A 25,708-nucleotide genomic window follows, 5' to 3' on the forward strand; every position below is an offset into this window, starting at 1 on the left:
CAGCTCTGTTCTGTTCTGTGTTTGAAATCAAGGCTGTAAATGACTTTGCAGAAGTATCAGCCAGGCTTTACAGGGCTGATCTACTTATCCAGTTAACCCTTTGTTGTTAACTGGCGTCACGGCGCACAAAGACCACTCTTTACGCAGACCAAGGGTCTTCAACCTGCGGCTCTGCATCCTAATGCGTCTCTTTGACTCCTTTGCAGTGGCTCCTTGTAGCTAAAAAAATATATTATTAAAATAAAGAATTGTTATTTTTCTTACAGAGGGTATTGATGATTAAAGACATTGAGATGACATAAAATCCTGCGTTAACATTTTGTTGAACTAAATCTTTATCCCATCTGTCAATAAAGCCTGACACCGCTCTACTTCACCTCATACAACATCAACAGCCACCAACTTTCCATGCACCTGTGGCTAACCTCAAGTTTTACAGCCCTGGGAAGATAACAACATCTACAAAAAGACTAATCTGAAATATTTGAATTCTGTGTGGATGGATTAATTTGACTGCCAACGTGCCAGCTTAATTTAAATGCTTGATATGTGGAGAGACATTAGCAAACAACAATAAATTATGAGTTGAGCAATACTATCCATATATGATTTCAAATGTAGGTATTCTTTCAAAAAAAAAAATAAATTTAAGAAATGTATTTTTTGATTCATTTTTTAAAATTCAAGAATGTTTTAGAATAACTTTTTTTTGGAATTTTTTTTTTAATTTGCCACAATTTAGAACATTGATTTTTTTATTTTGGGAAATTTTCAAAAACTTTGAGAATTCATTTTTTTATTTTTGGAATTTTTAAAATTTCCATAAATATTGAAATTCTCATGTTTTATTTTTGGATATTATTGAAATTTCCCAAAATTCTGATTTTTTTGTTTATTATTGTTTTTTGGCAAATTGTTGAAATTTCCCCAAATTTTCTGAAAATACTTGTTTTTTTTTGGCAAATTATTAAAATTTCTCCAGATTTGGTGAATTTTTCAAAACCTCCAAATTCTATGGAATTTTCAAAATTTTGTCAAATTATTTAAATTTCAAAAATTTTAGAAATTTCCTTTTCTTTGTTTTTGCAAATTTATTAAAAAAATTAAAACTAAGACATCACATGTACTGTTTCATTTATAAAAAAACTTCAGTTTTAGATCTTTTTTTTTTTTTTTTTTTTCTAAATTTTCACTATGTTTTGATTTTTTTACACTTAATAGTCTTAAATGTGAAGATAAAGTAGATTTTGTGGCTAATCCAGGTGGGCTAATTCAAAATGGCTCCTGTTAAAATGAAGGTCGCAGACCTCTGGTGTAGATAGACACCACAAGCCCACAGAGTGTGTCAGCGAGGGCGCAAGCAGAAACCGCGAGCACGTGGAGAGTGGTCTTTATATGGCCCTGATTATGGTTTCTGTGTATGCGCAAACTGGCACCTTCTTGCTCCCGTAGTTGTTGTTTTCCTGTGGCTGGGATGGAGCAGATCTGCCTCAGTGGATGTGAAAAGAGAGAAAACTGTGAGTTTTGATGCGTCTAATTAATACCATTATTACCTCAAGGCTTGAACAGAAATCCACTTCACCTCTTCATTTCAGATAACATTGGTCTGGTTTGTAGCCCACAATAGCTGCCTGTCATGTGACCTATAGGGTTTTATGTATCGACTGCGGCGAGGCGAATGAAAAGCTCCAGTTTGAGGCCCATTGAAGTTGTGTTCTTTTGTCAGTCAGAGAAACAGGATAGATTGAGTTCGCGGTGAGCAGGAAGGTTAGAGGGAGACCACAATAAAAGTCTTTTTTTATCCCAGGCAGTTGGAAGCAGAATGGAGGATTGTGTTCTATGATATTGGCTCCGCAAAAGGCAAATTGTGTTCTTCTCAAGGACAAGTCTTCAAACATGCACTGTTGGAAAAGAAGAGAAAGACAGCCGGAGAGAGAAAGGCTGCATTTAAAGCTGTTCCATTATTATTATTTCCCTCATCTGCTTTCCCCAAACACGCAGGGATTGAAGCTCGGAGAACAGATGTGCTCAAACGATACTCTGGTGACATTAGTGTAAACTTGGTCCTTTCTTACTCCGGAGCAGCCTCCTCAGCTCCTCACAAACAATTATCATCGCGCTTGTTTGCAGCCTCCTCTCCTCTGTGCAGCCTCCAGAGAACGATAAATAGCTGTAGTTTAGTCAGGCTCGGCGAGATCTCGTTTTTTTTCTGCTGCTTTTAAATCCGAACTGAAACACTTCTCAAGGTCTTTAAATGTTTCTATTCTCCGTGTTAATTATTTATGGTCTATCTGCTGTAATTTTTGTCACAGATTTTCTCCATCCTTTTGCTGAATTATAGATGTCTCATTCCCCTTGCTCGGCATCCAGGAAGCACTTATTCAGTCTGATTGTATAACTCCAACTCAAGAACATTTTCTGCATCTCCTCCTTTAACTAAAGGACAGGGAATGTCAGGAAGGCTGCGATTTATATTCTGCATTCCCCTCTACTAGAAAGCCAGATCTCAGATCCCATATATCTCCAAAGTAGGTGGCTCAGAAACACAGCAACCATTTCACAAAGTCAAGCGCCTCCCTTTGATTTACACACAGGGTAACACCCTGAGCTGAGCGCGACACATGCAGGTATTTGGCGACAAATGACGACGCCACCTGAGCCATCTGGGGAGCGCTGAAGTTGAAGAATCACCCGGGTAACCTCCCACCGCTCCTGTGGAGACGGCGTCCCAGTCAGTAAATGAGAGCGTGTGTTGGTCCTGTTTGTAAGCGCTAACCACAGGCGTTTTCCCCAGGAAGCTGCAGGGGAAGACAAAGCCAGCTCTTATTGCAAAGACAGATGTGTGTGTGTGAGTGTGTGTGTGTGTGTGTGTGTGTTAAGACAGATTGAGGGGAGGCGGGGTCACTCTACCTGTCACTCTGACCCCAATCACTGCACAGCATATCAGCGGAGACGAAATGAAAGATTGATTTAACCAGTTCCACCTCCGCTGCCTCCGCTCTTTCCATCAACCTGCTGTCCATTTGTTTTCATCCGGTTGGCGGACTCGCACTTCCCATCACCCCCTGCCCCTGAGGCTCACTTTGTAGGTTTGTTCTTTTAATGCCTCTAAATGGTCAGGGATAGAAAACACTGCCTATCAACGCTCGGACACAGTTTTTTACCAAGGTAACAATTCTGTCGGAATTGTTTCGCAGCAAATTTTAACCCTGCAATCTACAAGTAGGAGAGAGGGGAACTAGTTTGTGGAAAAAAGCGAAGAGGAGAAGTGATGAATAAACTGTGCAACCGCTCTCAGCTTAAGTGGGCTTTAAACTACTGCACAGCCCAGTGTGTTGCAGAACACAATGGGAGCAAGTAAGCATTATTAATTCATGAAAATTGCTGAATTCATGCAAATAAAGAGAGAGCCTATGGATTATCAGGCATGCTGGAGGATGCATTTATGGCAGCAGTGTCTCTATTTATAGTGGGTCTAAAGCTCTGCATTAAAAGGTGCAACCTTCTTCCCAATGACACAGCAAACATCCGTCATCTATCAGGGCATGATTCTCCACTTGCTGTAAAGAGAAGTTGTGAAATACTCTAGATTTATCTCCCTTTTTCTTTTTTTTTTTTGATTGTTTGTGTATTTATTTATTTATTTAGTCAGTTAATAGTTAATTTATTTTTCCAATATAATTATTGAACAAAACCACACTAACAGGATGAGGACATAGGACAGGAATGGAGCATCCATTAAACTAAGGACATTTTTGCAAAATAAATGAATAAAAAAAAAAAAATAATAATAATAATAAAAAAAATAATAATAATAATAATAAAAAAATAATAATAATAATAATAATAATAAATATATAAATAAAATAATAAATACATAAATAAAAAATGATAAATAAAATAATTAATAAATAGATTAGATACATTAATTAATTAATTAACTGAGGTTAAGAATTAAAAAAAAAGAAAATACATTTGAACTCATGTTATTTGGGCTTATACTGGATAAATCATTAAAATTTATCACATTTTAAATCATTAAATTGTTTAAGATTCAATTATTTTGCAGTTAAATCCATTTTTTTTAAAATTCCTTATCAATAATCAAAGCAACTTATACCCGTCTGTCTCTTAATTTGTGGAATCAAACACTAATAAATTGATATTATGAACTTGATTTTACACTGCAAAGACTGAAATCCAAGCATATGCCTAATTTGCGGTCCAACAGAGTGCCTTCATGTTGCCCCGGCTCCTTTTTTAACTAATTCCAAGTGAAGGAACAAATAAAAATGCGTTTTTACCGCCTCACACAGCAAAAAACAAAATCTAAGCAAAATGTTTGTCTCATTTTTAGAGCAAAATGTCTCATTTGACTTAATATGAAAAAATCAAAAGTCATCGTTGAAGCCAAAATACACCAAATGAGTCTCTGGTCCGGCTCCCCCTCTGACACAGTTAGGGATGGGTACTTTTCACATTTGAAACAATACAGTACCAATGCATGGTACCTGGCAAATGGTATCAGTACTCAAGGGTACTTAATTTCAGCACTTGTGTGTTTAAGTGGTGATAAATATATTTTTTAAATTATAATAAAATCTCAAACTTTTTCAATCCAGCATATTTATTTTTCAATTTCAGTTTTGTACTTGGTACCTATCCCTAGTCACAGCACTGTACCTGATAGATTTCTATTGAAGTCAATGTGTTGATCCAGCTGGTTGGAGTCCAAAGCTTCACATAAGGTTCCTATTTATCCCTGATGCTGAAAATAAGGAAATGTGTCAAAAGCAGATTGTATTGAGCTTGTTTTCAAAAACAAGCTGACATAATGAGCAGAGCCAGGCCACATTAACAGGTTTGAGGTTTTACGTCCCAACATGAATGAAGCGAGTGCCATCAATGAGTGGGAATCTAAGGAACTCATCTCCTGACTCTTTTGTGTTTTACTCTTAGGTATGAAGTGTGTCTGCTGGCTTTTGTGAAGTGGTTTCCTCCTGACATCGTTCTGATGAACTGTGTCTCATGCTTAGCTCAAAAAAAGTCCAATTCCATTTGACTGTTATTATAAGTTTCTTTACAGTGAAACAAAACCTTAAAAGGCAGAGTAGATTTATTACCCACTGTGGTGGTAAAAGTACGGTGTGCCAGAAGGAACTCAAATATACCTGTAGCCAATGTTTTCCTTCAGAATTGCTCAAAAACGCTAAAACACAATTTCAGACTGTTGAGAGCAAGAGCTGTGTCCAGACTTTTCCAAACTTTTCAAACTACGGATCAGACGTTAGCTCGCGCTCGCTTCGTGATCGGACGTCCCCTCAACAGTAAGGAAAAAAAGTGTTTGGAAGGGATTGAACTTCTCCCTTTAGATTTCTTTTCCTGTCTCGACACAACTATTTCTGTCAGGTGAACAACTGAGTGCTACACTATTTTAGGAAGCTGTACAGCGAGGCGGTTGATCATGAACAAAGCGAGGAACTGACTTGGTATGACTTGACAGACTGTAGCCGCGTCATGCATCACCCTCCAGAAGCAGGTAGGTTGTATCTCACTTTCCCTTTCTGTTCAGCGCTGCGAACAGGAAGCCCTTCACCCATTCATCTCCACCCCTACACCTTCAGGGGCTTCATCAGACAAGGTGGCAGCCCGGCCCGGCCCGCCGCTCGGGCTCATTCTGTGGTTTGAATTGGATCCAGCGTGTTTGTAGGCCCCCTCCGCCCCTCATCCTCAACCATCATGGCAGTCTCATCCATCACGAGGCCTATAAAGAAGGACTTGATAGAGTGAGGAGCGACCACCACCATTCAATAAATCCTTGTGATTATCCACGCCCCCAAGGTGTGTGTGTGTGTGTGTGTCCTGTGCGCGTGGGCATCTGTCTCTGACTTTGTAATGGGCGTAGAGGGCGATGTTAGAACACAAGAGGTCCATGTTCGTAGCGTTTTAAAGTGCTATCAATTATAACATGTGTACACGCGTCAGCCCCAAGGCCTGATTTGACTTGTTGCGTTTTATGGCAACAAAAACCTTGGCACTTCAAGCCCCCCCCCTTCCTCCCTTTCTGTGTCTTTGCTTTCCACACCCACCCATCCTCCCACACATCGCCTCCCTCCGTCTCCTGCTCTTAACCTCCCCTCCCTCCTCTCTTTCTCTTCCTCCGGAGGATTGCATAGAGGAGCACTCTAGGAGGGTGATGGAGCTTTGATTGTCGGTTATCAAAAGCTATCATTACGGCTCGCTTCTGCGGGATATGAAAATGATTTCCTAAGTGTAAAACCCATGTCATTACCTCAATGGCCTCAGTGCTATCACTGAGATGTAATAGAAAGAGGCAAACAAATGTTCTTGCCTCCCTGCCCGCCCAGCTCCAACACAGCGGAGTGAATCAGAGATAAACGACGGAAGTAGTGGAGCACTTTGCATGAAAACAACCCTCTGACCAGGGTTTCATCTTCGTTGTTGTCATGTTTTGCAACGACGAAGTGACACGTGTTTGTGACATTCTCCAGCTAGGAACCCAACAGATATCTATGAAGGTGCAAAATGTTTGAACACCTGTAACATCGAATTTGTAGTTGTGTACATTGAATTTGTATATGTATCATATCAGTAAACCTGATTTCCCACACTCTATGAGTTTTGTACTTGTGAAATAATTTCTTGCATGTGTTGATTTTTTGTTTTTTAGCTTTTCATTCAATCTGAGGTCGGTCGTTTTTTTCCTATAGCCAATTGACCCATCGCTAAGCCCCTCCCCCTTTGGTTACTGTTGCTATGCCTGGCAAGCTTTCTCTCATAGCATGAAATATGGAGTTTTTAGTGGTACCGGTGACTGATAAGGGTCTTCAATATGCTTTGAGAACTGCATTCACCATTTCACTGAATTACCGTTTCAGCATGTTGTCTTCCGCTAAAAGCTTGATAGACCTCTCATCCATAGGAACGGTTGCTAAGGTAGGATTGGACAGTATCTGTTTGTGGGCGAGGCTTAGTGATGGGTAAATTGGCTGTAGGATGAAAACGACTAACCTCGGATTGAATAAAAAACCTCTGATTGGCTGGGCGATTTCTTTCTGACTGGCCAAAAAGTCTGTCAATCTCAGAGCAGGACAGATCGTTTTGTAGTTTTGCACCAAATATCTCAGCAGCACTGAAAGTGCGATTTTTTAATTTGCACTTGTAGAAAGCAGAGAATGTGTGACTTTTTTCGTCTCTTTTTCATCATCTTTGTATTTGGAGTGGATCATTACTCTGTATGGCTCATTTGTTGGTCATGGACACCAAACTTTTTGTAGCTTCAGTGATATTTTTACTCCTGTGTTTGTCTGGAGAGCCTTCATGTAACCATGGCTGCATTGTTTACATGTGAAATCAGCCGTTAGCAGCCTGTAGCATGTCAATGCTAACTGGTGCAAGGCCAGATGTCTCCCACAAGGTGAGGAGAAGGAGGTGAGGGCGAAGTGCTGGTTCTCAGGTGAGAGCTAAGAAGTGATGACATGGACCTGTCCTTCCATCCATCGTTATTGGGAACGTAAGATCTATCTTGGACAAGCTAGCTGTGCTAACCCAGCAACAGAGGGAATACCAGAAGGCAGAGTAGCATCATGCTATTCACAGACATGGCTAGCAGAGCTAACACCAGACACCAATGCCACATTGGAAGAGCTTCACCTGCTGTGAGCAGACAGGATCCAGGAGACAGAGACTGAACAGACTGCTGAAGAAGCTCAGTCCTGGACCCTGTGGAGGTGGAGGCTGGCTGACTGGACAATGATGGACAAGCTGTCATCATCTATTTTCTTATGGAGCTTTTTACACTTTCTATACACTTTCTTACTTTTGTTTACTTGATTGCTGCTGTGACTTCAAGAAATGATTTTACAAGTACACAACTCACAGAGTGTTGGAAATCAGATTTACTGATTCAATGCACACAACTACAAATTGGATGTTACAGGTGCTCAAACATTTTGCACCCAAAATACCCAAGATATTTCCAAAAAAACAACTCCCTTCTTTCTCCTCATGTTTTGCGGTCTCCAGGAGCTATATCGACTTCTTCCCTGATGTCTTCGCTTCCTTTTGCTCCTGTTTGCTGAGCATGGAGATGGAAGTCTACGCCAGAACACGGCTCTTCTGCGCTTAATCGATGTGGATCTGATAAAGATCCCGGCTTTCCGACTGACTAAAGCGCCTGGAAGCCTGAGGGAGATCTGATAAGTAAATCGTTCTCCTGTACATATAGCGAGTGAGATGCTTAGGAACCAGATCCGTTAAAACCCACATTGTCTCCCTCATGCAAACACACACACACTCACACACACACACACTCGTCTCGCTGTAAAGTGGCTCGCTCCGGACATGCCCAATTTGTTTCCTTTCATCCAGGACTAATGTCTCGCTCCACCCGGGGGCTAAGTGCACCATTTTGAAGCCCCCACTTGGACAGACAGGCAGCAGTTGTTTTATTTAATTATTTTTTTTATCTGTTTTCGGGAAATCACGTCCAGCTTTGTCCTGTTCAAATTAACAAGAGGCAATAATGTGCTGATAATTTCTAAAAACATTATTTAAATGTCACACTGTAATGACAAAAAAATCACTAATAGCTCTATGTAAATGTCAAATTCAAATTATTCAATTACACAAGCGAGTGTGGGGCAGGTGATAATTTGTCCACCGCGCAGAATACCAATCCAGAGCTCACTCTGCGCGCCGCGGCGTAAGATAGACCTCAGCAATTTCCTGCTCCAAGGGATGCTCTCACAGCCATTATTATAACTCTATTCCAGTGGAAATATCTGCCGTACTGGAGAGATATTAGAGTCATATTTTCACTACTTTCACCCCAATGTCGCCCTCAGTGTGTGATAGCTCAGGAGAAAAAAACACAAGTATGGATTTCCAGAGAGAGCCTTGTTATTCCTTGTTGTGATTTGTGCCGGGGCTTTTTATTTTGAGCCTCTCACTGCTCGGTCAATAAAAGCAAACGAGCAGTCACACCAGGCTCATCTTATCGGCCGTCATTCACGGGCCTGTTTGAAAAGGCCTCTGTTTTTAACAGCAGTCTGTAAACTGAGTGAGGAGAGCAGGAGCTGGAGTTTAAAGAGGGGAGTGTGGTCCCATCGTCGGCTGATTTAAGAGTCTAGCTGCTGGTCTTGGGTCATCTCACCCAGGTTTTTGGATTTATGATGCGTTTTCAGTCAGACTGTTCGGCACTTAGACTCTTCCACTACAGAGCCGTGCTGTAACACAATGACATGTGGAAGTGTTCCTGAGCCCATGCGGTGACTTCCACTACAGAGTCATGTCCGGTTTTAATGGTTTTAATCCTTTTGCCCAGAGATTACTTCAGATTGTAGGAAGCTTTTGGTGGTTTCTACAATTCTACAGTTTCATTTGGCAGATGCTTTCGCCCAAAGCAACTTACAGCACAAGCAAGACGTTAGACTGGAGACAAATCCTTTGTGCACCAAAGTGCTTCAAGCTAGTTTCGCTGCAGGTGCTGCCATCTAGAGCCAGAAGAAGCGCAATTTGTTCCCCATCTTAAATAATGTAGCCACAGCTAGCCACAATTGAGAATCAATACCAACAATATCTTTCCACCTTTATTGACATTCAATAATCTGGATAGAGCTGGATCTTAGACCTTCTGACTCATTCTACCCCTGAGGATAAAGGTCAGATTAAGGGCCTAAGTGTTTTCTGAACAGTTGAGTCTTCAGACATCTTTTAAATAATGTACTGTAGATGTCGGGATATTCAAAGTCTAGAGAACATAATCTAAATTTGTCGTCCATTTGATTCAGTTTTTCTCGGATTGGGGAACCCCTGCCCAAGTTTACTTCAGGTAGACTCAACCTCTCAACAGCGGTGCTCCAACCAGAGGTTCCAGGAACTTATAGGTCCCGCTCACGGGAAAAAATAAAGGTAGTTGCAAAACCCCACCAGACCAGCAGAGGGCAGTGAGACAACAACAATTAAATATTTTCTTTACGTTTTTTGGGGGTGCCGACTTCATTTAAATAACATTTCTTCCATATTTCTGATTTTAGATTTTAGGTGGCTTTTTGAACAACAAACCATTTGAAAAAGTTGAATTATGACAATAATATCTACAGACTATATCAGTAGCAATATTTTCCCATAGAATGCACAAGATTTGAGTCAGAGGAAAACATTTCTCCCTCTGCTGGAGAAAAGTGGTAACATTTTTCCAATCCAGCTTAAACACGCACAAATAGCACTTTTTTGCACAGAATAAGAGAGGTCAGAGTGATGGTGCTGCACCCTCAGCGCACACCTGAGCAGTTGGGGGTTTTCGGTGCCTTGCTCAAGAGCACCCGATAGTGCTCAGGAATGTAAGTTAACACCTCCCCAGCTATTAGCCCATTTCCAAATCTTGGTCCCGCCTGGGCTGGAACCAGCGACCCTCTGTTCTCTAAACTAAGTCCCTATGGACTGAGGGGCCATGTACACGACGGTTTTAGGGTGAAACGCAAAAGTTTTGTTGCGTTTCAGCATCCCGTTTACATGGAAATGGCGTTTCAGCCAACCTAAAACGCAAACTTTTGAAAACAGCCTCCAGATTGGGATTTTTCTGATACGCTGCCGGCACCATTGCTGTGTAAACAGTAAGTAACGTTTTCAGTGGAAACGCTGACGTCACACTCCGCTTCATGCGAGCGCATACAACAGGACAACAGTACCTTTGGTATCATCGTCCCTAACAACCGTGTCCAGCTCGAGCTGCTCAATCTGCTGAATCTGTTGACTGTCTTTAACAAAATGAGCATCTGTTGCTCCACTTTTACTCTTAGCATTCACCAATCTACCAAAAGCTGCTTCTGGAAGACAGTTATAGCACCATCTACAGGCCTGGCATGCTTACTACAGCGTTTTCAGTCCCTCAGTGTTCCTGTGTAAACACAGATTTGTTTCACTGCGTTTTAGCGTTTTCAGATGAAACGTCGTGTAAACAGGTTCTGAGCCACTGCTGCCCCTGAACTAAAATGAAGGATTTAAATTAAATAAAAGAAAAATGCCTTTTTGAGGAAGAATCAAAATTTTAATACTGTAAAACAAAAAACCATGGTATTTATGTGAATCGATTTTTTCCCCTACACCTAGCAGTTAGCCTGTTAGCATGAAAGATATTCAGCCTGTGCTAGTTCTTTTAATTTTAATTCACTGCAGATGGATTTAATGATACTTTAAAAGAGACAAGTTGTAAAGATGACGCCGCCTAAAGCTGGTCAAAGACATTTCTAAAAGCCCAAAACAGAAACACTGAAAGCATGAAGCCTTGACCACTTTCAGTAGATCATCAGTAAATATGAATCTCATATAGTAAAATGTTGTACTTTAAACATCTGGTTTGTAAAAAAAATCTGAATTTCTGAGATTTAGAGTTGGAGTTGTATTTGAAAACATCTCCTTCTATCCATGCACAACAGGATTTATAAAGAGTTCAGGGTCTGTTCACTTCAGATTAAGCAGAGGAAGAGAGCACGGGGTGTTTTTCTTCCCCTCGTCTCTCCAAAGCATCAGACACCTTGTTTTCATGATGTCATTCTGAGTCATGCGGTACAAGTTGTGATCGAGCTCCCGCCGCAGATCGTCAGATTTTACCGCCTCCCTCAGACAGCTGGTATCTGCACCACGGGGAGCCAACGGGGCAACAAACAATTAGCCTTTTCTCCACAAAACTCCAGGGAGAAGCTATAGAAGCATCATAAGAGCTGTTTACTAAACGGCCAGAGAGTCTTTGTGCACTTCCAGTGTTGGCAGAGCGGCAAAAAATGTGTCTAATGTTCTTATCGCGTGCCAGAAAGCTAAATTCAAACAAGATTTAATAATCAATTGGTCGTCTCTTCTGCTTGGCATTCCCCTCCACACATTCATTCCCGTCGTTCCTCCTGGCACCTCTCCATTGGCCAGATTCAGGGAGCAGCGGACATTATCTCCGATGTTCCACAAAGATGGGAGTGTGACATTCCCCCTGAACGCTCCAGAAATGAGACTTCCTCGCCGCCCGCTCGTGCACGTCTGCTTGAGATTCACACTTTGGTGCATTTGTCACTTTGAGAGCATCTGGTTTAATTTGATTTCTTTGCCTGGCCACCCTGCAATTCTCTGTGCTTTTAGTGTAACCGCTGCCTACTGAGTGCAGCCAACAGATAGTTCCGCAAATAAAGGGGTTTAAACTTCTATTTTCTGGATGGCTCTGCCAACGTTATAACCTCCGAGGAAGAGGTTTCCATCTCTGATTCTGTGTTTCAGCTTTTGCTTTTTGTTTAGTTTGATTACATTTGCTAAAAGGCTTCATCCTGTACATACTGTATCATGTCAGAGGAGTGGAGCTGGCTGACTTAGCGTCTGTTAGTCCTCACGCTGAAGATTTGACTCCTCCAGCTTATCCTTTTGAAGGCAGAAGTCTCACAGTCAAGCCTCCACCAAAGATTAACATTTCTTTCAAATTTTAACAATCGTCGGAGGTCAGAGACCCTTTATCAAAGGCGTCCTCCTACACAGCTCTGCCGAAAGGTTTCTCAAAGAATATTAACCACTATATTCGCGTCATAATGCACAGCAGCACTCAGCCTGTTAGAGATTGGTACATTTTCCTCAGCTGTTGTTTAAACTCCTACAAAAGCTGTGAGACGTAAAGTCTCTCAAGGATGTTAGTGTGCTGCACTCTGCGCTCCTCCTGTGACAAATCCTCTTTTACAAGAAGCTAATTGCAATTTTTTTTCCTCACTTCTGGAAGATGTTTTTCTATTTTCCAGACATAGAGCTTTTATGTTTGCTTCATGTACTGAATGCTGCTCACTGATATCCCTCTCCCCATCCGCCTTCAACAACTGCTCCTCTGACTCCTTCAGGCCTTTCTAACGCTTTTTCATCTGCTCTGTGAGAGCGCAGGAGGGATCACATCCGTTGTCTCTCCTTTGTGCAATCTGAAAGTGTTCAATCTTTCATTCACCGAGGAGGGCGCCTTTATCTTTTTCCCTCTCTCTGTGTGTGTTTCTTCTGGCATTATCGTGTCTCACTTGTCTGTGATGCTGTGTGTCATGACCTAATTTTGCAAAAAGCATTTGTCTGGTAGCTTTCTGCATCCGTACAGAAAACAAGAGCACATGTAAATAAAGAACGTACATGTGCTATGCATGGATATAAATGCATATAGAAAACCAGTTGATCTCACACTTCTTCACACAGACTTTTGACTCACTTTTCATTTTTGTATATCATGGCTCCCATACATTGTGGTTTGTATGTATCCCTTGTGAAGTGATGTGTGAGCCTACATATGCTGTTTTATCTCTTAAGCCTTTTTGGTCCAACACTTTGCTCTGTGACCTGAGGATGTCCCTAAATGATCACATCAATGGGTGGGAAGCAAAAAAAAAAAAAAAAGGGCCACTGCAAATTTATGCTCATGAGAAAATTTCTACTGATAACAAGATATTTTGAAGTGCTAATGAGCAAGCTTCCTGTGCACGTGGCATAAAGTTACAGGTGCATACCTGAGACCAATCAGTGCCTTTTGTCTTTTTTTCAACCTTTTATCAATCTAAGAATGATCACAGAGAGACTATATAAGATTATTTTCAACATGGGACTCCATAAAAAATGAATACAGAATAATTAAATAAATGTATTTGTTCAGATAAATTCAAAAATAAAAATAAATTCATAAATACATTTATCTATTTATAAAAAAATCAAAAATAGAAATAAATAAATATTTTTAAAAATATATATTTAATTTATTTATAATAATTTATCAAGTTTAAATATGTATTAGATATTATTATTATTATTATTATTATTATTATTATTAGTAATAACAATAATAATAATAATAATAATAATAATAATAATAATAATAATAATAATAATAATAATAATAACTTTATATAACAACGTAAAACAAATTTTTACAAAGTGCACTGACAGGGGCACAACAAGAAAAAAAGTTGCAAAGTGGTAATGTTATGAGTGTAATTATGTAAAAAAATAAAATTAAAGGAACAAAGTAAGAAAAAACGGAGGTGACGATATCACATAGCGTGAAAATTGGAAGGGTTAAAAAGATGTGGTACAATAAGAAAAAAAGAAATAAAAACTTAAAACAGTCAAAGAAATAAATTAGAGTATAAAGATCAAAAAATAAAATCTACAGAAACATAAAATTAACAAACGAAAGAAAAATCAAAAAGCCAATAATTGTTGTCAGATTGCCATCTAAAATGGATTTTGAAAAGTGACGGTTAGTTTACATCATCGCCCCCCTATATGAGTACGGGTGAATGTACCCAAAATGTAAGAAAAATAAAGAAACAGTCTTGTGCTCAGAAATTCATTTTGTGAAACTTTCCCATAATCATGCCAAATGCGTTCAGTCTGGCTCACTGCAGGACCTCCAAACAGCTGAAGTCACAGGAAGTGTTTACATGCAGTCATTAACCCTTTCATATTCGCACATTAGCAATAACCCGCTTGCTAACAGCAATGTAAACACCATTAACCATTTTTCAAAACTGGAATATGCTCGTATTTTGGTTTTTAAAAACTCAAAAATCCCCCGTGTTCCTCCTTTCCTAACATGAATATTTGGTCATGTATACATCTATCTAGATATCCCCATCCAAAGGAACATCACTTCTTGTTCCGCACATGCTCTGTTCGCAAGGAATCTTGGTCTTTTGAGTACAGAGTGTCTGGGGGTTTCTGGATGGCATAACTCCAGCCCCATTTCCAATTTCTTCTCATTCTCGCCTTCGATTGTTGAAAAAATTGACAAATAATAGTGTTAAGTACTGGTGGTGGGTCAGCACCGAAGCGCCATGCAGCTGCTGTTGCTATGGTTACAGGAAGAAGAAGTGGAAATGACGTATGTTGCATCATGACATTCTCACTGCGTTGAGATGTTGTCCGTGCGTCATTGTGCATCATTGTTTTGATGCCGTGTAAACAGGAATAACCCTGTTTGCTCAGACATGTAAACATAGCCACAGACTGAGGAGCTCCTGGAGTTTCTTGTTGTTGTAGTCGAGAAAAAATCAATCCAGTTTTGGCATAGTTTGTTTTATTTTGAAAAGCATTTTAAGGGTGGTTTGCACAACTTCCTGTCCCAGCTTTCAGAGATGAATCTGGTGTATTTTGTCTTAGAGTTTTCCATATGCGCTCAATAACATCCTGTTAGCACAAGGAAAGCTGTGCTAGCTACCCTCTTCTTCCTCCCCCCTGTTCTCCTGGATTTTCACTTCCTCATATGATTTTTCCTTTTTCAAAAACTGGTTTAAAAATTCAGAACCTGCCTGTGTGCGTTCTCTTTTTCTTAAAGGTTTTCAATAAAACTTGTGTTTGTATTATCCCTGTGTTACAGGTCAGATATTATCTATCCGAAGCTAACCTCTGAGTGAAATAAAATCTCCGCGCTGTGTTGTAAAAGGTTACCAACTCTGCTCTTCCTGGATTCCACCTTGTTTATTGAGTCCTTCGCTCAGCCGGCAGAAATGAAAAACATGCCGGAGCTCAAGTCCAGTCCCCCCCTCCTCCTTTCCCGTGCACCTCCAGAATGTTAAACATGGCTGCCGCGGCTGCCTCTGAATTGCTGGACTGTGTCTCCTGGGGAACGGGGGAAATTGAGCCCTGGCTCCTCCTAATAGGTGGTAAAGTGTTAAGTTCCAGAGAAATGGACTGCGAATTTAACCTGGAATGGAAATTGATCCCATTACCTTGTGCTTGGGCTGCTTTCCTCCCGTAGGTGAGGAAGGGTGAGGAAAGGGGGGGCAGAGAAATAGGAATGGGGGAGAAGAAGATGGGCTGAGAAAGGAAACAGAGAGAAAGGAGACAGAGGGAAGAGAAAATGGAGAAAGTGTAGGAAAAAAGGCAAAGAGACATAGTCTGTGATTGGAGGTGATAGGATGGCGGTGGGGGTTGTGTCCCGCCTGGATTGACGGCCTGCCTGACTCTGTATCAGTGTGGCGCTAATAGCTGACCGCCACTGTGTGAGATGGAAGAGGGAGCGGGGAAGGTAGCAGGAGCAGAGGAGCGGCACGCTCTGAAGGGATGATACACCTCCTGCTGAGGGTTTTCCACCAACAGAACGCCGGCGTCTTGGTGTGTGCCGCCGCTGTGAGACCGTGTTAGCAACGGTGATGGGATGTAGCAGTGCAGCAGTATCAGGCTGTGGCTTTGAAATTCTCAAATATTTTCCTGGAAATATGAATCCCAAACAGAGGAAATAGTATTTTAACATGTATAAAAGCACAAACCGAGGCTCAGGTGTTGTAAAAAAAGCTGGTATTGGATGTTCTTTGACCCTAAAGGGACGGCGTCTCCTCTGTGCCCTGGCACAGACTTGAGTCATTTCCCTGATTTTATTGAAACTATCTGTGGATAATTGATTATCTTGATGTACGCTCACACACTCCTCTCCCCGTCCTCTCCGTCCCACAGAGCCCATGCACGGCCCGCAGAAGCTGGAAGTGGTGGACATTCAATCCAAGCAGGTGACGGTGCGCTGGGAGCCCCTGGGCTACAACGTGACCCGCTGCCACAGCTACAACCTCACCGTGCAGTACCGCTCCAGGGTGGCGGGGAAGGAGGAGACCCGGGAGGAGGTGTGTTACGACACACAGAGCCGTGACCCGCAGCACACCATCCACAACCTGACTCCGTTCACCAACCTCAGTGTCAAGCTGGTGCTGCGCAACCCGGAGGGGGTGAAGGAGAGCACGGAGCTGGAGGTCCAGACTGATGAGGACGGTAAGTGGGATGTGAGGTCACTTCCTGTCCAGGGATGTGAAGATGACACCTGACCATTAAGATATCAACTGAACCCAACATTCAAATCAAGCTCCTGCATGAGATTATCCATAGTTATGTGTTAGCATGTGCTGATTAAAGGAATATTACACCATTTCTTAAGCGCTGATGACCTCAGCTTCCCCTGTTACTTTACAGCTTTCATCTGTGAGTACACACTTAGTTTTGTTTCCTACAAAGCTCTGAAGGCAGGTGTTTAAGAGGTCTATTTCTATATGGCCCCCAGCTTTCGACTTACAGTGTATGAATGATGACACTGAAATAAATCGTGTTTAAAATTGTGAACGTCAAATGAATGTATCTATTATCATGTCAAACTGAAAGATTAAAAAACACAATACAGGACACAAGACAAGATTAAATTGGCTACAAAGAAGATCCCAACTGGTGGTATTTGTATTAATACTGTTAAACAATTACATCTACGAGAGCAAATGATTATTTCGATTGCACTCCAAAAACAACTGAGAGAAAAACAATTGGAGAAATCAAAACAAAACACTAGGTATGCATTTGGTGTATAATCATTTTTAGAAAATGAATAAATTTGTTGTTTGCAGGTTAAAATAGTTTTAAAATAGGGATTCAAAGGTTTTTGTTGCCAATTTTCTCTACATATAGTGGAACATACGGAAAAAAATACTGAAATACTTTGAATACTGTTTCTGTTTTCCGACAGTATAGATAAAAAAAATATTAAGTATATAAAAAAAGTAATTATTGTAAAAATCATGAAATTTGAAATAAAAAATTAAGGAAATAAAATAAAATAAAGAACACAAGAAGACAAAAAACTTCTTGTGGCTTTTAAATGTCTTCTTGAAACTCACTTTTACAGACTAGCTTTTATGTAATCTTACCTTTATAGTGTTTTTTTTTAAAATCTATTTATTTATCCATTTAATTATTACTATTATTATTTCATTGTTCTTTTATTCTACTATTATCATATTTTTAAATCTATATATTTATGTCCATTGATTTTATCAGTTGATTTTAGTGTATATGTACGCGCATACAGGTGTTCACACATTATTTTCATTTTTGTGCTTTTAATCATTTGCTTCTGTACCATGTTTTTCTGTGTGAAAGTACTTTGTGAACAAGTTGTTTTTATAAAGGTGCTATAAAAATAAAGTTAATTATTATTATTATTGTTATTATCATAAGAAAACAGCCTATATACACAGTGCAGGTAATGCAGTCTTGTGACAGCTTAAGATATAAGGTGTAGATGGATACCAGGGCCAACAATTTGTAGGGTGCCAAAAGATTAAAGATAATTATTTTTGTGGGAAAAACAAAACAAAACAAAACAAAAAAACAGCTGAGGTTAGGGATGGGTACTGAATTATGTACTTTTATAGGTACTGACTGAATTCTGTCAAAAGCCCAGGGTACCGATTCACTTAAAGGCAAAAGGTACCGTGTTAAGGTGCCTAAAGGCATCCCTTTGACTGTGTGGGAGAGGAAGAGTAGAAGATTTCCCATGCTGGACATGAACACAGAATTACAAGGTTGTATATTGAGTTATAAGTATGTTACATTGAAAAAAATAAACTTTATCAAACAATTTATATTTTTTACACATAAACACTAAAAAGTACTGAAAACTGGTGCGGGCATGGGTACCATATTGTTTCAAATTTAAAAGGTCTTGCTGAGTCAGAGTCTTTGTATTTACGATCCACATCCTGATCCTGCCATGAAAACATCCTGGCATACTTCCCCCATATCGCCCCCTAATGGAGAACATTAGGGGCGATAACACTTTAAAACAGGATTAAAAACCCAAAATCTGATCAACTTTGTTTACAAAAAATGTTAAACCGTGTCTGAGATTGTGTTTTTCTGAACCATGTACTCCCTGTCAGCTCTGCCTTTAGTGGAGAAGGAAAAACAAACATGAGCAGGCAGAATATGAGATCAGCTGTACGTGTGCTCAGAAAAGGGCAGAGCAGATGAATCACATGTTGACCGCTGCATTTCCCCACAAGTCAACAAGCAAACTGCATCTGGGGGGTTTCCATCCCCCATCGGTGCAGGAGAGGTCAGGAGAAATACTGCAGCGCTATTGGCTGACGTAAATGTCAATCATAATAAGAAAGTGCTTCAGTTTTTAGTCATTTAGAGAAAAAAGAAAGAGCATCCCTTCCTGAAATCTTCTGGAAACCAACATCTGAATGATTGTTTTTAAATATTAGTGATTTCTTCTCACTGGATTGTAAACAGCTTTCACAAACCCCAGTCTGGGGTTTTCCAGATATTTTTCAGGAGAGTAAAGGAGTCAAACAGCAAGCGTCTGTGTCACATGGCTGTTTCACCTCCTTCAGAGATGAAAGATGCTCTGTGTTGCCTCAGCAGACACACACAGGAAATGAACTCCACAGAAGTCTCAAGGAACCCCCGGCCGCCAGATAACAAACCGGCTCAGCTGACGAAAACAGAGCCCTGTCATGTCTGCCTCTGATATCTGTGGCTGGGAACTTGAAAGTGGCAACTGTTTCTCACTATCTGACTGCTGCGTGTCGGTAGATCTGTGTGCTCAGGGTCCCCGGGGAACAAGTGTACAGACAGGGTGTTGCTGTAGTTGCATTCATAAAGATAAGTCTTGGAAAAAATAGAGACATGTCTGCATCATTCTGTTCGGTTTCAGAAAACAGGCACATCAGGGGTTAGAGGACCAGATCTCTTTGGAGGTGTGTGTAAACATTGCAGAAGATCAAGATTAAACTATTCCCCTGAGGTGCTTCGTCTGAAAGTGTTGCTTCTGCTGTAAAACATATTCATCAAGGTGTGTTTGGAGTGACAGTGACTTTAAATAACGTCTCAGACTTGTATAAAGACGTGTTTGACTTTGGCTCATGGCCGTTTGTGTTCTGCAGGGCCTTGAAAAGCTCTTTTATTGATTGTTTTATGCACATCAGCGTGAGGAGCAGGGCTGGGTAAATCATAATGGAAAGGACAAAAGCGGCTAAGTAGGAAATGCTTTTACCAAACGTTTATTGACAGCATGTCAAACTGACAAACAGGCACAGAAAGAAAGGTGGAAAGGAAACGTCAGGAGATACGTTTTAATGGAAATCTATTAACTTATTTCCACCCTGAAACCAGTTTGAAGAAGTCTGATTTCCTCCTCCCACAGTGCCGGGAGCCGTTCCTCTGGAGTCCATTCAGGGCAGCGCCTACGAGGAGAAGATCATCCTGAAGTGGAGGGAGCCAGCGCAGACCTACGGGATCATCACTCAGTATGAGGTACATCAGGCCTAACAAATATCCTGTCCTGGTTCATTTGTGGATGATAGGCAGACACTTTTCTTCAACAATGATCACTGTTTTGTTGACATAGGGAATTAGAAGAATGGAAAAGTGACATCTTTCAACATTAAAGAGGGGTATTGTGCTTTATTTTGTCTCTCTGATGCCCCTGTATTATCTTCACATGGTTAAAAGCTAATAAAAATAATAATAATTTTTCACACTCTGGTGTTTTAGGAAACCCTTGTTTCAGCAGATGCTTGTTTTAGCTGCTATCTCTTTAAGGTGCCCACTTCTTTCTGATTGGTCAGCCCTCTAGAGACATGTGAGGGGCGGAGCTATGGGTAGACCTTTGTGCTTGAGGCATTGGGTGCCGAAAAGCAGGAGGAAAGGGGTAGGATTCTAGGGACCCATCATTGAGAGGGCCCCAGAAAGGCCCCTAATAAAATTATAACAGGGGTGCAGCAATTATACTTTTCATGGGGCCAAAAATCCCTGGTGGCACCCCTGCCTGCTCATTAGGATCTCCTGAGAAGATCTCATGCTATTTCAGGAACAGTCTTTAGATTAAGTGCCAGTCCAGTCCAGCTTTATTTGTGTAGCACCTTTCAAAACAAAGTTACAAGGTGCTTGACAATGCACTAAAATCTTTACTAAAACTGCCAAATTTATAAAATTTGATGCCAAAAATATATTTCATAAACAAAATGATTCAGCAATATTTTTGTGGATTTTGTTAAAAGGGTGGATTAACATTTCAGTTCCAAAAGAATCAGAATTTTCTAGCATTTTTCTTTATGGGCCAGACTTACCAAGGTTAACAAATATGTAGAGTTTTGAAAATCTGCACACGTTCAGTCTTAACATCCAGCATAGTTACTCTATATCCATGTTTGAAATATCGGAAAGCAAAATAATCCCTCTTTAAACTCTACATTATTCTGAATAATGGCTCAATTTATGGTGGCCAACAAGGGAAAATGATCTGCAGCAGCTGGGATGATTTCCACTAGGAAAAGCAGAAATTGTGCATGATGCAAACAGCCAAAGCACGCAGATGAATGATGCAATGCATAATCCAAAAAATGTCACTGATCTGCAAAAGAAAACAGAGCTTCAAATTGATGCTCTAAAACAGAAGTGCTCCTGGCCTATAGGGGGCGCTGGGTGACACAGAGTTATTGTACGGCAGGGGAATAGTCAAAAAGTGTCTGTTATAACATTAAACTCTACAAACTGAGTCAATAACTAAGATAAATCTGATATTCTTACAGCTAGCTCTATGGAGTTAGCTTAGCCAGCTAGCTTGAAATAAGCCAGGATTTAACTGTAATCTCAGCTTTCCTTTAGCTGCCTTTATGAAGTACCGTCAGAGTGTTTTTCATCCCTTTGCTGAGGCAGAATCCGCTGCACACGGATCACCTCAGTCCTCTCCACGTGTGTGACCTCTGAAGAAAACACAATCTCTGAAACAACATCCCCAACACATCACAATTCAGCACCGAGCAAATGTTGACACAAGGCTCCACAAGCCTCTGCCAGCCTGGTCCAGGAGCTGCATTGAGTCCTGAATAATAGAAACAGTCTCCACAAACACACATGGAAAAAGCACACATGTGGTTTATGTACACATTGATCTTAACCAGCTTAAGGTGCGAGTAATCCTCCAGCCCTTTCTCGCAGATTGATTCCCCTCTGTTGATTCTCGCTCTTGTCGCCGTTTGCTGGCGCCTGGTGTTTTGACTCGGTTAGCTCTCATTGACAGAGCTGCGCCTCGCGCGGGGGGTGCAGATTGAACGGTAAAAGCAATGCAATCAGGGTCGTTGTGTAGGTCGCTTGTATCCACTCCGCCACGCCATGAAATATGAAACAGATATTCTCAAAGCGGTGAGGAGACATTTCAATCAAAGTCCCTCAGTCAGAAGGAGGACAGGGCTCTGGGTATTCATGTGAGCGCTGTGCTGAGCCGTGTTCTGTGTGCGGCTCCACGGCACTTAGAGGTGCAGGGAAACAATGTCCATTAAAGCGCTTGGTTTACCGCGCACTTAATCACTTTTAGAGCAACGTGTCTCAGATGTTTATCTTTTTAAAATTTCATGCTACAAGTAAAAGCATTCAGAGCAAACAGATTGTTTGCGTTCTTGCTTTGCCAGCTTCACTTATACTTACACCGAAGTGTTTCATTTCATAAAATACCCACTCCAGGCTATTATATTCATACGCTGCAGCAATTACTCCACTCCGTCTCTGCCTTGAGAGCCTTAACAGTGTAATGTACGTACAGCAAACAATAAATCACTCCTGTTTGGATGTTTCAAGCGTCATTATAGATCTCCAGACATAATCTCCACTCACAGGTGTTACATTAGAGCAAGAAGACGTTTTAATATTCATCCCAGCCCGTCTCACACGGGGTGACAGATGAGCAGGATCCAGCACCCCAGCAGCTCGCTCCAGGTGTGTTCCCTGCTCACGCCGCTGCAGCCTGACTCTCAGGTTTTTAAGAAAGTAACCTCACAATGTATTCTGCCAGAATTCCCCCCAGAAGTTGCTTCTTCGATGTCAGGACCCTGCTTTGATTTGACATTATCAAAGGACTCAAAGAGAAATATGTCTGACAAGGCCTGATATCAAAGAGATTTCAGCTCCATTTCTTGTCGAGCGAGCTCTGCAGATGCCTTTTTTTATTGGCAACATTTCAGACAGACATGTGCCTGCATCTCTAGAAACACCATACAGCAGATTTCTGCAGCTATATTTAGCAGGAGATTTCTCTGTTTTAAGAAACAAATACAGACCTGATGAAAATCTTAAAGGTTCCATATTCTGCTCCTTTTCTGCAGTTTAATATGGATCATTGATGTCTTCATGAAATGGTAGTAACATGTTTTGGTCCAAAAAGCCAATAAATCAAGCACAGCAGCATTGTTTCCAGGCTCTCATAGCCCCTCTGTTCAGAACGCTCTGATTTAGTGGGCGTGGCCTTGATATGTAAATGAGCCACCACTGATACCGCCCCGCTCTTCCACGTCACTGAGAGCGGTGCCACGAGCTCCGAGTGCACAATGTTTAGAAAACAGCGAAGCTCGTTTACCGTAACATTACAGGCTAAAACAACAGGCTAACTGCAGCTAAAGTTAGCATCCTGAAGCTAACACAGAGACAGGGGGGGACACTGAGGAAAAGCTCTTACATCTGCTCCACAGCACACAGCATTTAAAATACTCACATTTCCAGGGTCCCAGGTTTGTTGGTGGATGGTTGGTAATGTGCCTGGATTCAGGACCAGTCTGTTCGCTAGCCCTCTGTTGTCAGTCCAAAGTTGGAAAAGCAGTCGGCTGTGAAGTGACTAGCACACACATGCACAGTTTTACTGAGTGTAGCTGGAACATTTCCTTGATAAATGAACTCTAGCCACTTAGTCTTGTTTTGTTCTGAGATGGGAAGCTTGTGCATGGAACTATGTGGCTGTTTACAGCCAAAAACAAAGCAGTGATGGCTTTTTAACTTTGGCACTCGCCTCCCCGCTGCTGGAGAGATTTCTCCTGTGGACCAATCAGGTCAGACTTGCTCCTGATTGGTCAAAAAAGGGAATCGCTGACGTCAGCAAATCCCCAAAATCCAAACAGCTCGTTTTAGGTCAGGATTTTACATCCACAAGCACTACTAAGTACAGGTTTTGTCATTGGGCTGGGAGGAAAGACAAAGCTCTGCTCGAGCCTGATAACGAGCCATTCATTTGAATCAGGTGTGCTGGACTGGGATAACATCTAAAACATGCAGGGCAGGGGTCCTCCAGGACCAGGGTTGGGTAACACTGCTCTAAAGGAAAAAAAGTAGCCTTGACGGTCTTGACGGTTTCAACGTTACTGGCATGACGAGGAGACCCACCTGAGATGTTTTCTACCCGGCACAGTGGAGGGGGGTCCATCATGATCTGGGGCTTTTTCATTCAGTGAACACTGGAGCTTCAGGTGGTGCAGGGTGGTCAAACGGTGGCTGGTTACGTGCAGATGTTGCAGCGGGCATCCTTCACGACTGAGGGCCCTGGTCTGTGTGGTAACAGCTGGGTTTTTCTACAAGAAGGAGGAGAATAACTTCACTGTTTTGGACCATCCCACATGTTCCCCTGATTTAAATCCAGTAGAGAACATATAGGGATGGATGGCGAGGGAAGTTCATAAAAATGTCCGTCAGTTCCAGACAGTTGATACCCTTTGTGAAGACATCTTCACCACTTGGAGCAATGTTCCCAAAAGCTTTCCCGAAACACTGGCATCAAGCATGCACAAACCAATTTCTGAAGAGATTAACAAGAATGGCGGAGCTAGTCATTACTGAGTCCTACTGAGAAAAACTTTTGTTGATCAGATGATAAACAGCCTATTTCAGTTGACTTGTTTTCAATAAATCACTTTTTCCAAGTGCTTTTTGTCGCACTTCCCCTTCTTGCTTTTGCATAAAGTAGCTCTACTTAAAACTTCATTAAGATCCAAATGTGCAAAAGATAAATTCTTGCAATTTTTCAACTGGTCTTAAGATCTTGATCAGGTCTGTAGCTTCACTGGATGCAAAATGACAACTTACTAGTCCTTAAAAGCCGCTTTTATCACAAAACATGCCTCTTTCAATCCTTTAAATTTTTGTTTACTTCATACTTTCCTTGAAATGTTTTAAGTCTCTCCAAAAACAAACATCCATCCCTCCTGTGCGCCATCCTCTCATTCCATTTAAAGGCAGTAAAAACTGCACAGCGTCTTACATCAGGAGTTATTTAGCTTTCTTCATTATTTCATGAATAAAGCTGCTGGAGATGATATAATAGGCTTTTATGTTTTATGAATGCTTCATAAATTTGACATCTACCTCCCTCAGATAGATTTCTTATCCCATTTGATTTGGAAAGCTCAGTATATCACTTCGAGTAATAGTTACATGCAAACCTAAAATTCATTTGCTCACTTATTCTCTATATATCCTCCGCTATATTATTTTTCCTGTCAGCTCCATTAAAATTGCAGAAACCTGTGCATGTGCCCGGTGTTGACAAGCCGTTTCATATTCCTCTCCCTGAAATGTTATGATATAGGATTTGGCATCGCAGACTCATTTCACGGACAAAGACTAAATGAGAAGGCCTCGAAGCATTTCCAAACTTGATGGACACAAATTATGCAGCACTCCCAGCTCCCTTTGTGCTCCTTAATTGGAATTATAATGGAGGTTTTCCTTTACGAGCAGAGGCGTTTTCTTAAAGTGGGACTTTACAGTTATTCAAAATGGATATTAGCAAAAACACTCACCTTAATGCTTCCCTCCAGAGCTGGCTGTGTTTATTAATGGAGAAGGAATACATTAAGAGTATTTCCTCTCTCCTTGAAAACCACAAGCTTACATCAGCCGAGGAGGAAAAGAAAAAACCTCTCTGCTTTTATAGTTGGAAAAAAAAATAACGAGACACTGTTTGAGACGGCTCCTCCACACAGACCTTTTGTCTCTGTCTAAATTTGGAAATGTCAGATTAAAGCCTTTGTTGACATAAAGTCAGAAGCTCTCACACAAAGTAAGAACATATTCTCCTAATGTAATATGTGTTGAATATTAACCT

At 41.0% G+C, this 25,708-nt stretch overlaps 1 protein-coding gene across 6 annotated transcripts in view; it reads left to right on the plus strand.

Moving 5' to 3' along the window:
* Positions 1 to 25,708, plus strand: part of LOC141803899 (receptor-type tyrosine-protein phosphatase mu) — a 251,406-nt gene that overhangs the window by 116,591 nt on the left and 109,107 nt on the right. For all 6 annotated transcript variants that reach the window (XM_074687966.1, XM_074687965.1, XM_074687967.1 and 3 more), the window contains exons 8-9: positions 16,474 to 16,782; positions 19,988 to 20,097. In XM_074687966.1, the coding sequence (XP_074544067.1) occupies positions 16,474 to 16,782; positions 19,988 to 20,097 (419 nt within the window). The remainder of the gene's footprint in view (positions 1 to 16,473; positions 16,783 to 19,987; positions 20,098 to 25,708) is intronic.

This window comes from Halichoeres trimaculatus, unplaced genomic scaffold (assembly GCF_033239565.1).
Source record: "Halichoeres trimaculatus isolate MK-OKI-2021-1 unplaced genomic scaffold, fHalTri1.1 fHalTri1_scaffold_15, whole genome shotgun sequence".
Lineage (NCBI taxonomy): Eukaryota > Metazoa > Chordata > Actinopteri > Labriformes > Labridae > Halichoeres > Halichoeres trimaculatus.